At 43.5% G+C, this 12,287-nt stretch overlaps 2 protein-coding genes across 2 annotated transcripts in view; both read left to right on the forward strand.

The window, feature by feature from the left end:
* The first annotated feature begins 8,414 nt into the window (after nucleotides 1-8,414).
* On the forward strand, nucleotides 8,415-10,368 carry LOC131262926 (prolactin regulatory element-binding protein). Its single transcript, XM_058265024.1, has 3 exons — nucleotides 8,415-8,649; nucleotides 8,715-9,834; nucleotides 9,904-10,368. Exons 1-3 carry the CDS (start codon nucleotides 8,509-8,511, stop codon nucleotides 9,987-9,989), a joined length of 1,347 nt encoding a protein of 448 aa, XP_058121007.1. The 5' UTR covers nucleotides 8,415-8,508; the 3' UTR covers nucleotides 9,990-10,368.
* A 312-nt stretch (nucleotides 10,369-10,680) lies between these two features.
* Nucleotides 10,681-12,287, forward strand: part of LOC131266582 (stathmin) — a 37,430-nt gene continuing 35,823 nt past the window's right edge. Inside the window, exon 1 of the mRNA XM_058269152.1 lies at nucleotides 10,681-10,842. The gene's annotated coding sequence lies outside the window, so the exon portion shown is untranslated. The remainder of the gene's footprint in view (nucleotides 10,843-12,287) is intronic.

A 12,287-nucleotide genomic window follows, 5' to 3' on the forward strand; every position in this document is an offset into this window, starting at 1 on the left:
AGGTCATAAGCTTCGACGTAAGCTGGCCTCGAGGGCAGCATGGAGGTTGTCGACTTGAGACTGACGATGGGTAACCTAATTCGAAAGTATTATAGTTTGATAAGCAAACTTGAAACTACATCACGTGTGATTACTGACTTTGCATGCATCGTTCAAACATCAATCTGTTTAGGGTCTCGAATGTTCGAATAAATCATCCAGAATGGCGATTCTTGAACGTCTTCGCCATTATTATTCCTTCAATGAACGATAAGTTATGTCGCTTGAATAATATTTGAATTGCATGTTAAAATTAGCCTTAATGTCCACCATATGCTACCATTGGAATAGAGGAAAGAACATTTTAAACATGCCAGGCACCAAATGATTCTAAAGTGTCTCATAGCCCAACTGCTGGGTCTATGTTGAAAAAATGTAAAAATACAAAAAATGGAATATGGTACCGGAAATGTTATCTAAATAACGCAACGACACTGAACGAAGCAAAATATCAAATTGGAATGCAAGCGTTAAATATTAAAACAAACTGCTTGTACACAAGCAGTACCATTTCCGATTTAAAACACACTGCTTGTACACGCTACCGGTTTGGTTTTTACTTGTAGCACCATTAGGTAATATACACTAATGCCAAACAAGCACAATCGGAAGTTATTTTATACACTCTTCAAGTGTGAATGGTTTAAATTTGGTATAAATTAAACAGTGCTTAGCACTTGTTGCAACTCTTTACCTTTTTTGAAAAATTTAGAAATAGAATTAATTTTTGTTGTATTTTTTTGTTAATCACAGATACCACGGTAAGGTATCGTTTATAATGTTGAATTATTATGCAGTGCTCTAACAAAAGTGAATCATAACCCTCCTTTTATCGTGGTATCGATGGTTTGAGTTCCACGTCACTCAACACATGGTATTCGGTTTTACTTTTCATCGAAAAGGGATAAAGGTATGTATGACCAATTATTAAAATTCATTCTTGGTATGAATGCCAATCAAAAACCAATTTAATTTAACTTTTAATTACTATCGTCAGGTGTAAAAGGACACTAAATAATATGTCAACCTAGTGTCAAATAAAAGAAGTACAGGTTTTGCTTGGTACAAGTATATTTTTAAATTTAAATTACTCCTTTTCAATGTTCACTTACATCGATAGAGCAGCAATATGTGTTTATAGACCCCACGATGCTTTTACGGTAGGTAGCTTATTGATTTACATTAACTTCGATCAACGATTACTTCTAAAAAAAGAAGAAGTTTTCACTAATCTTGAAGTACATTTCTATTATGCTGCTGTTTTTTTTTATACTTTTTCCCTTTTGTTCCGTACTCTCAATAGCATAATATGATTACTTTTCCATGAATGAGTAACTTCATCTCTACGCTGGAAAGGAAAGGTCCAAAGTGTCACCGAGTAACAGACTTTTGGTATTTTCAAATGCTGCTGCTGTTGTTGGCGCAGTATGACGAGCATTCCGTGCAGCATGGAGTGCATGAAGAAGGGGCACAGTCGCAAGGTCGTCCAGTATGTCCTTCATTGTTGCAATGAAAAATTCTGTCTCCATTTTCCAGTGGGAACGATGAAGAAGTGAAAGAAAGCAGGAAAAACTATACCACGATTAAACTAAAATGTTATTGTAGATCCACTCACAAACCAACTTAAATGAAACGCATTCAAGTCGACAAAATGCGACCACTTTTCAGCGACTGGTTAGGATTTGGGTAGCCCACGTTGGATACATGTTGCACTGCGATGATTTTCCAACCATTTTCCTCCCTATTCTTTATCGACAACAAAGGGCAGTTTAGTTCAGTTGCTGCATCGATGCGCTCGCTGCTGTGATTGGTACAATTGACGGGGAAATGATCGGGAAAATTTAATCTATTATTGCGTTTCGATGCGACCGCTGTGAAGGACTCAGGTTTTGTGCAAGACTAAGAGAATGTCGCGTCCCGGAAAAGATAACAATCTTGTTTCCAGCGAGCCTTTTTGTTCGAACGGTTCCAGATCGGTGAAAGGGAAGCATCGCTTGATGACACTGTTTCTATGCGCTTTGTTCTCCAATAGTGTTACGCTAGTAGACCGTTTCCTCAGAAGTTCAATTGCTGATGGAATTAAAATAATTTTATATTATCAGCATGATCTTGGAGTTGATTTGATAGAACTAAAAATGTGTTTAAAGCATTTGCGAGTGGAATTATTCAAACGAGCTTTTACTGATGTATGTCGTCTTGAAATTCACACACACTAATGATGCCTTTGCATTCGTTTGTACTTTTGAATCTATTATCAAATTAAACTTATGTACACTTGTGCATTTCGTATTGAAGAGTGTGTATCAATTTCATAAATCGTACGAACTTTATAGTGTATCATCTACCAGGCGCCTCCATTATTAAACCTTGATTTTTAGTATGTAGCCCATACCAAGATTAATCATCCGCAATCAAGAAAAACTGATGAATAAAACATTTTTCAAATAAAAACCGGACTTATTGTTAGGTTTTACATTTAAATTTAAATTTCCTTAAACATCATGGAAGTTCATTTTTTAATGCTTCAATTCTATTATAAGTTGAGAGAGGAAGCAGATGATGTACCAGAATAAAATGAACACATTAGATTTGAAAACAAAATAAACATGAAAAAAGGTTTTCATCAAAGTGAATTAAAGGAGTAAGGAAAAATAAACGTTTGAAACAATACCTCTTGCTCATAACCATCATTTTTGATTCAGTGTACAAGATAGCATTTCGTTAAAAGTGAGATAACTCACGACTTTAAGTTTAATTCTGTTATTAACGAAGCTATATATGTGTTTCTCAATACTTGTACTAGTTCATCTTGTTTCTCGTTGGGTATTTTGTAAAATTTGGTTTCGCTACATTTTCATTTGAAGCATCACATTTACATTAGACACCGACCAACTGCAGGAGAAAGTTTAGTTTTCCATACGACTTACTGCTTCGGACAAACTCGTTTTCTTAACATTTTCTTTAACAGCTTGGAGTCGCACCCGTTTTGCACACAATCGAAGACGCTTCCGACTCAAGGATGCGCGAAACTTGTCCACCAGACGTTCGATGACAAACACCACTATCGAAACGGCATACCCGACCAGCAGCACATAAAACAGCGAGGCCAAGTTCTCGAAGCGCAATATCTCATCCAACGTTGGCGTGTAATCCCGGGCGTAGTGGTCACTCCGAAGCCACGAACCGTAGATACCCGCCTCCTGAAGGCTAGCGACAAAGAAGCCCAACTTCTCGACGAACGGCGAGTGCCGGGGAAAGGTGAACGCTTCCGGGAGCATGGTGAGCCGTTCCCGTAGTAGGTAGAACTTTGGCGCCCCCGGTTCGTTCATCTCATCCGACACGACCAGCGCTTGGCCGTAGCTGCAAGGGACGATGTGTGCGAATCCGACCCGGAAGTACTCTTTCCAGCTGGTGGCGAACGAGGAAAAGTCCTTACGAACTTGAAAGCGCAGTGAGGGATTAATATTGGTCAGAGTTTCCGCGAATTTCTCGTAGTCTCCGGGCGCAAGCAGTAGTGGTGGTCCGGACCTAGCTAGTTCGGCCATCGTTTGCAGTTCCGGTTCGTACCGCATCTGGATCATGTAGGTTATAATCTTCCCAGTGTAGGCCTCTCGTAGCAGAAACAAAAGTATATCGAGGATGAGCAGGATCGTACGGTCGAGTGGTGCCAACCGATATTCGACGATTGCACTCCCGAACAGCAAAGCGATCAGATAGTTGACAACGAACAGCTTCGGTAGGGCCACATTGCCCACGATGGTGAGCAGAGCGATCAACAACACCGCATACCAAAGGTGCTGTGAGAATGGTTCCCAAAGGCGCAAGATGAAGGTCTGCAGCTGTCGACGAGGGACCATGACGCACGTTCCATCGAACGAGTTGAGATATAACTTCTTGAGCTGTGGGCTCGAGTGTCCCACCATCAGCCGGTTTAGGGAAAATGTCACACGACCCCATTCAAGCATCCTCCGATCGACGTACTGCAGATCGGTGGAGTTTAGCCGGGTATCGGTGGACTTATGGTAGATCCACAAGTGCGACGCATTTTGCCTCTCGAGAGCGGTCTGCAGAAAGTGATAGTCCGGACCACCGAATACACCATCGTAGCGGTAAAGGTACGGTATCAGCGTGTGGTACAGCGTTCTATACTGGAACCCATGGAGGTTCACCAACTGGTCGAACTTTTGCAACCATCGGTGGGATGCTTCCTGGGGTGGAATCTGCACTACACGCCTTTGGAACAGTAGCGGAAAGTGTACCTCGAACGATGCGTCCCGTTTCGCTTGGACGAACAACGATCTGGTGACACCAAAGATGGATAAACTCTCGGTGAGCTGGTGATCCTTTTCTCTAGCTCTGGTTGCGTCTATAACGAAAACGTGAACAGCCGATGCCGTCCAGAAAGGAACTCTAGACAGTGCCTCGAGATGTTTCGCGAGATTTTTCTTGAGTTGTACAGGAAGAGAGAAGATTAATTGAATACAACAATATGTAAAGGGAATATATCACGTAGTGATATGCCGATAAATTGCCATTGATTGAGAAACAGAAATAAGGGTTAATTTTCGTATGTAAATAACTCCCATTATTGAGCAATTCTTTTATCGATTTAGATTAGAAATTACCTTTACCTACCTAGGTAAAACACTGGTCGAATTCGTGATCTTTCAAGCTTAAACACTACTGACTCACCTGTGTCAACCCTACCACGACCACCTCACACTTCCAAATACCTCCACCCCGTATCCACGATGCTGTGGAACATATTTCCGGGGTTTCGCACTGTCGAGCAGCAATGAATTGCGTCCGCCAAACAACTCTTTCTCCGGAAGGATATCGAAAATCCTGCACCTCACGCCACCAACTCGCCAGTTTGCCAAAGAAGCAAGAGCCACCGACCGATCCACCGGAATGATCGGTCAGTATGGTACTCAAAAACCTGGCACCCTTTACTGCGTCCAACTTTTTCGAGACCGGCAGCTCTATACCACCGGCGATAAGGACGACTCGTGCCAACAGAATGAGTGTCACAACAGAGCGCAGGAAACACTTCATTGCAACTACGGCCACGGCTCGCGCCATACCCGGATAAATTCAGTTGAAAGGAAGAAAATTAAATCTCTAACATTTGAGGGCGTTCCCACGTTCAACGGGTATTAGTAGCAAAATTAAGCTAATTTAGGACCGTGTGGAATAACTCCTTTCCTAGGCATGCGTTTAGCAGTTAATAATTGTGGTGATAACGGATGCAATTTATTTCACACACTAATTGCCAATTATCTGTAGGAATGAAAATGAAATCTAAAGTATAATAAACTGAGTAAATTACATGGCAGAACATGCGAATTGGATTAGTTTTAAAGCATAAAGCATAAATTCTTCTGAAAAACGCAAGTGAAATTCAAAAGATCTAACAAAAGGTTTAAAACTTCAAACTTCGAGTTTAGGAAATTTATTATTCCTGATATTATCTTCTTTCGTGGTTTGGTGAAATGATTCAAATTTGAATGCTGCAATTGGTTAAAAACACACAGAATAAAGGGTAGATTTTCCCTTTTAGATTGGGTAAATCTTTTCGTGAAGAAACCTCTACTCAAATAACGGAGCGACTATTTTGGAAAAAATGAGAAATCAAATCTTGATCATTTCTCATTCTGAGAGTCTAAAGTGCAATACTATTGCAAAAAAATACAAGAAAATTGAGGTTAATTTTTTATAATTTCCATTGAAAAACATAAAAATATGAAAACTTTCTCATTGCGCAAGTTTTGTAACGAAAAAATCTAAAGCAATGTATTTGCCCGATTTCGACTTGAAGATGCCGATGTTGAAACATCGGATGATGGAGAATCAAATGTAGGACCTTTTAAGTCTCTCTTTGTCAAGTTGGACTGGTACTCCGAACTCAAGTGATGCCCGAATAGGTTTTAGTATGGCAAAAGACCCCGTCGCAACTCTGTAGCGATTTATTGAACACATTTTCGATGGCATTTACTTTACCCTAGGCATGGGTGTGAAAACCACTCGGGAAATGGTAAATAAAAAAACAGAAAACTACTCGCATCAAACCAAAAGCCCGTCCATTTTCATCGAAACAAGTCGAAAGTTTTCCGCTTTCCACCAAGTTGGTGGAAAAGTATCCGGTTGGCTGACAAAAGCTCCGTGTTCGTTGCCTTGCCAGAACTATTTCCGATTCCGCGAAAGGCTCCGATAATGCAAGGTAAGGGTAGCAGGTAGGGGAGGAAAAATCTTTTCCCACCAGTAAAACAATCGTTTTGTGTTCAGCCAACTTGAGCGCGTGTGTACACTCTTGTGTTGTCCTAGCGAACACACTACCCATTTTCATTTTTGCTGTTCTGTCGTTTGGTCGCTTTTCCGACCACGTCACTTCCGTTACTCTATATCTTCGGGTGCCCTCTATCTCTAGGGCTCTATTGTGCCGTTCATAATTTTCCGACCTGCATTACGGCGCCTTTCCGCCGCTGCTTCTCGGTCGCCAACACAAACTATTCACCAAATAAACATGTTTACTGGCGCAATGGCGCTCCTTGAAGTGAAAACTTTTGTGGATTTTTGTTTTTCCCGAGTTACATTACCCTCCGGTGTTGCTTCGGCTCCAACCACCACCGGACACTTTTCTCGGGTGTGGTATGTGGAAGGCCACCAGAAACAAACTTCCTTCCAACAACCACCATCACCACCATCACCACCACCACTCGATGGGAGATGTAATTGCTTGCGTTCGATTTGTTTGCCCGCCATTTTCCGCCCGATTCCATCCCGGATGGGTAATGTCTTTCCGCGCTGGCAAACTCGCCGGAGCTCCGACCGAAGCTCGGGACGACGGGGCCTTATCGCAAACGGAGCCACTTTTCGGCAGCTTAACAATGAACGCAATCACAATCCGGTTGCGCAAGAGACGAGCACCGTTCGACGAAGGACGACAAAACGGGTCGGAAAAAGTTGTTTACAAGTGGCAGTGGGGGTGGGCGGGGCGAGGGAAAAGCGGCCACCAACTATCACGTCGGAGAAACAATTCTCGTGCGCTGCTCGCATATGGCCTCGTAAATTATGATATTTCCGATCGAACTTCTCCGATACTCTCGGTTATCGGGGGTTTCCACCGGGCACACTACCCGCTGGTATTCCTCGGTTCATCCCTGCTCGCCGGCTCAGCGCACACGTAAATCTAGCGAAACATTCATTTCTGTCATCCTCGGGCGGAAGTTTTGTCTCCACAACCCGAAGGTCGGGCGTCACCGTACCCTTAGAGAAAAGCTAGAAGAACCGGGACGGTTAAGGAATTGTCGTATCAGTAGTTGGACGTGTGTGTGTTTCGAAACCCGTCCTCCTGTGGAGGACTGTCCTGTGGTTATGAGTTGGACGGTGTGTCGATACTTGTAAATGTGTTTTCTTTCCTATTTTCTGTTTTTGATTTGCTTCACTTACCTAATCATGCCAGAGCAGATATTGCAGCAAATAGAACAATTTAGAGTCAAGAGAATCCTTACCAGATTTTAACGTGTGTACATTCGAAAGGATGTGTAATAACGATTCAGTCTTTCCGCCTGATTTATTCATTGGAACTAAATGTACAAATAATAATATTTACACCGATTTTATTTAAACATAACCGAATCATTTGGTTTCTGTTCCGTGGCATTCAAAATCATTGACATCAATTTTTGAATCAACGTATTTTTTTTGGACGAAGGGTATGAAAGTGCTATAATTATAGCATCTGTAATACTGCGCCATCTAGTACGGGTTTCAAACAAGTCACTCAAGATACGTAAAACCATGCAGTGTATACTAACAACCAAATCAGTTAGAATTAATTGGAAAGACTACCAGTTTTTCCAAGATGACTTACACGTTGCCTATTGTTGAATTTTTATCAATTTTTACTCCCTGTGTGCTGTTTCCTCGATCTTTTCCAACTATAATTATGTTGATAAACTCTTTGTGTCAGAAAACAAACATGTCCAAACCTGGACGCATTTCCCAACATTGGCACTAACAACCTTGATTTCACTTTGATAGAAGTATGACATTTGTCAACTAGTGATGAGTTCTCGGAACCGCACCCACCACTCGGAACCGCTTCCGAGCATCTATAAACCGGCTTCGATTCCGGCTTAGTAAAACACACGGTTCCGTACGGAGCCGGCTCCGACGGGCTGCCGACTAGCGGCTCCGGACGGCTCCGGACGACTCCGGACGACTCCGCACGGTTCCGACCGCGGAGTGTTGCACCTACCTTACGGAGCCGCTTCCGAAATTGGTGGAGTCATTCGGAAGCGATTCCGGTTTTTTGACGAATTAACCCATCACTATTGTCAACAACATCAAAACGATACGTGGAACTTCCATCGTCGTTTTCGTTTGGTGTTTTGATCTGTTTCGACAAAATTCATGAAATCAATCCGGTGTCTGAGAGTGAAACATTGAGAAAACCGTGCATTAGCAATGGCTCCAACGCGGAAGCCAACCGATGGTCTGTTGGCGCGAGTGAATTTCCCGCTGTACGCGATCGAAATGGTCACCAGCCGTCATGTGCTAGTTGCGGGTGGCGGTGGTGCCTCGAAAACTGGCGTTGCCAACGGATTTGTAAGTGAAAGTTTAGCTCTATCCCCCACAATCAGCAACCATTCTAACATTCGGTTTTGTTTTAGGAGATCTACGAGATCCATCACGACGGGGACAAGTACATGGCGGACGAAGTGATACGACACGAAACAGGACCAACGGTAGTGATGAACTGTGCCGTGAAGAATGACGAAAAACGGACGCTCCTGATGGCAGGGCAGGAAAGCCATTGCCAGATGTACCTTGTAAATACGGTGATCGATTCTGGGGATAATATGGGGGCGAATGTCGCCTCGCCCGGTTCAAACAAAACCGACACCGAGGGACTGCGAAAACGAAGGAGTATTTCGCAACAGCGAACTTCCCCGATGACGGGTGCAACGGCAGGCACTACTTCCGTTCCGGCAGATACGGAGAAAAAGCCCTCCACCGGCAACCAACCGAATCGAAAGCAGATTCGATTCGAAATCAAAACGGCCGACTCGGTGCAGACGGATTTCACCGAGGCCGAACCTCTGCAGCGAGTCGTGCGCATCAGTCCGAACGGGCGCCTGATGGCCACCGGTGGCATGGACGGGCATCTGCGTGTGTGGAACTTCCCAAAGATGACGCTCGCGTCGGACATTGCGGCGCATACGAAGGAAATCGATGACGTCGACTTCAGTCCGGACAGCAAGCACATCGTATCGATCGCCAAGGACGGACTCGGCGTCATATGGTCAATCAATCCGGACAAGGAATCGAAAAAGTTAGTCTGGTCCCCGCCGGCCAACTGCCGCTATCTTCTCAAACGTTGCCGTTACGGGCTGGTCGAAGGGCAGAAGGACAAATTCCGCTTGTTCACACTCGCAAACCCATTCGCTAAGGCGGGCAAAGCGAAGGGCCTGCTACAGCAATGGGATCCGGAAGCGGGCCGGCTGACTGGGGTGGTTGAAATCGACGAATCACTGGCCGCACTGGCGGTGCGCGACGATGGACGGTTCGTGGCCGTCGGGACGATGTTTTCCGGCTCGGTGTCCATCTACATTGCCTTCAGCTTGCAACGAGTGCTGCACGTGCCGAATGCGCATGCAATGTTCGTGACCGGACTGGAGTTTTTGCCGGTAACCAACTTTGACGGACCGTCCATAACGGGTGACTCCGAAGCGGCCGTCCTGTCGATTTCCGTCGACAATCGTATCTGTGTTCACAGCTTACCATACAGACGTGAGTAGCACAAAATCGTTGTGATGTGATTGTTTTCTAATTCCTTGTTGTTTTCCTTCCTTTTTCTAGATTCTCTGCCAGCATGGGTGGCTATCTTTGCAATTATCTTCATCCTATTTATGACTTTTTGTTTCTGTTCCTACGTCGGGCTGTAAGCTGAACAAAGAGGCAGTGGAACTGCGTTATAAGTAGAACGATTTATTTGTACGTCTCAACAATTCCAGCTGGTGGAACGTTTTAAGCTATTTGCATAAAATAACCTCGAAGTATCGATAAGCATTGCGCTTGCCAACTTGGCTACAGCTTAGGAGAAAAAATGTATCACCACGGGTGGAGGAAGCAGAAGGACATTTTGTGGCACTAGAGTAGTAGGAAATAGGGATCAATTGGAGGCGCAACACAGTGTAACCGTATTTCTTTGCTGTTCATATTTTGTTCGTCAGTTGCAGCAATTCTAATTTATTTGACACACGACATTGTACAGCGACCATAGGATGTGAATAAATTTATTACATTGTTATTTGTGTTACAGGATCCGCTGCGTGGTGCGTTCTTTATCCTGTGCGTGTACTTGCATGATTGTACTGATACTCTTTGTTCTATCCGTGAAACTCCATTTCTTTTCCTGGTTCTCCCAAATAAAGCTCGAAAGGTAGACAGCAAAACGATCAGCTGGAAGTGTGAAGGTCGAATCCTTCAACGCGACCCTGTAACCGCACGACCGAGCAAAGCAGGATGAGCGATCTACGCAGAATGTGTATCCGTTTCACTCACTCTCACTTTCATCGCAGTCGGCCGCGCGGAAAAAGGTTTCGATGCAACGCAGAACCGCCAGTCTCGATCAGTTCAAACTGAAACGTTCAGTGGAACGCAAGTGTGTTTCCCGGTAAATCAGTCGTTTTTTCCGTTGTCCTCACTCTTGGATCTGCGAAGTGCGATATTCTTTGTGAACAAATTTCATTCCTATTAAGATACTCAATTTGTTGTGTAAGAAAGTGTTACAAACAGGTAAGCAGGAAACATCAATTCTTTCTCACTCCATTCCGCTTCCCAGCCAGAAACGTTGTGCAAATACGGCGAAGCGTGCAAAAAAAAACGCATAAAATGACGGCGTAGTTCGGGTTCGTTGCTACCAAATATTACCCTTCTTTTGTATGTTCTGTGTTCCACAACGAGCCACCATATTTCGTTCTATTTCGCTTCATCGCACACACTCCGGCCAACGCCATCGTTGGTTGCTTTGTTTATTGCAGCCAAAGATGGCAGGATGTACAACTTCGTCGTCGCGTCATTTTGCGCGAATGCAAACATTCTCGATCGTCCTGGCCCTTGGAGATGCATTTGTTATTAGTTGTGCACTCGTAAATGCTCAAGATTGGCAAATTATCGAATTCCACCAAAACGTGCGACAGTTCTCGTGAAAACATCTCTAATCACTGCTAAAACAATTCTCGGTAGTCGATGGTATGTTTTAGTAACGCATAATACAGTAGTTCAGCTTTGCATTCGCCAATCTTTTATCTATAATTTTATTTTCCTTTCCAATTCCATATGCCCCTCCGATTGCAATTGTTTTATCTATTTGCAATTACGAAATGATGATAATTTGATTTCCAATTTTGAACAACACTGGAGTTATACGTGAAACTAAACAAATATTAACACAATATAAACATAGATATGAAATAAAGTGCAATCTGTAGATTATTTAGGATTAGGAAATTTCTTAATCTTTCTTAGTCAAAACTACAAAGTTTTTATAATATAACTTTCCGGATATATGCAAGATATGCTAAAATAATATTAACTTCATCACTTTTCATTTTTCTCGTGCAAAGATGAACTTTTAGAGTTAAAGAAATGTTATACACCCGCCACCCTTAAACCCGTACCTGAATTTCCATTTATCGCCAAATGAAATCGATTACAAATAGTAGTTGCTTCCTGCCCTTGCCTTGTTGGTGATAGCACTTAATTGCCACCACAATCAATGGAGCAATTATCTCTTGTAGCGCGTCACTCCGCGAGCTGGTGACATTCAACTTGCACTTTCTTCGGCATGCTGCCGTTTAGCGGAGGCTGGAAATTCTGGTTTTACGGCAAAGAAAGGAAAATCGACCCTTCTCGGCTTGTTTACTTGTTGTCGCCCGTCTTCGCGATAGCTAGACATCATCATCTCACCCTGAACGGAACTCTTTCTTTGAGCCGGTCTCCCGCCCGTCTAGCCTGATCTGGTCCGATGCATCGGTAATGAGTCATTTTTTGCGTTGGCGCACTCTCCTCTTACTGTCAGGCAGGCAACATTGGTCCATGTCGGTCCCCCGCAGACACGCAATAACCATGAAAGGGAGTTGGCTGCGAGAGTCTGGGAGTAGTTGAAACGAAAGCGCCCGTAAACCAGTGCAACCGCCCTTAGATGCATTGCTTGCTTAAATGGTACTTTTACTACATTT

This window comes from Anopheles coustani, chromosome 2, assembly GCF_943734705.1.
Source record: "Anopheles coustani chromosome 2, idAnoCousDA_361_x.2, whole genome shotgun sequence".
NCBI lineage: Eukaryota > Metazoa > Arthropoda > Insecta > Diptera > Culicidae > Anopheles > Anopheles coustani.

Excerpts from the sequence above, each read along its gene's own strand:
- LOC131262926 (XM_058265024.1), top strand. The coding sequence starts at position 8,509 with ATGGCTCCAACGCGGAAGCCAACCGATGGTCTGTTGGCGCGAGTGAAT. Across the intron at positions 8,650-8,714 it reads CTGGCGTTGCCAACGGATTT|GAGATCTACGAGATCCATCA; the intron begins GTAAGTGAAAGT and ends GTTTTGTTTTAG. Across the intron at positions 9,835-9,903 it reads TCACAGCTTACCATACAGAC|ATTCTCTGCCAGCATGGGTG; the intron begins GTGAGTAGCACA and ends TCCTTTTTCTAG.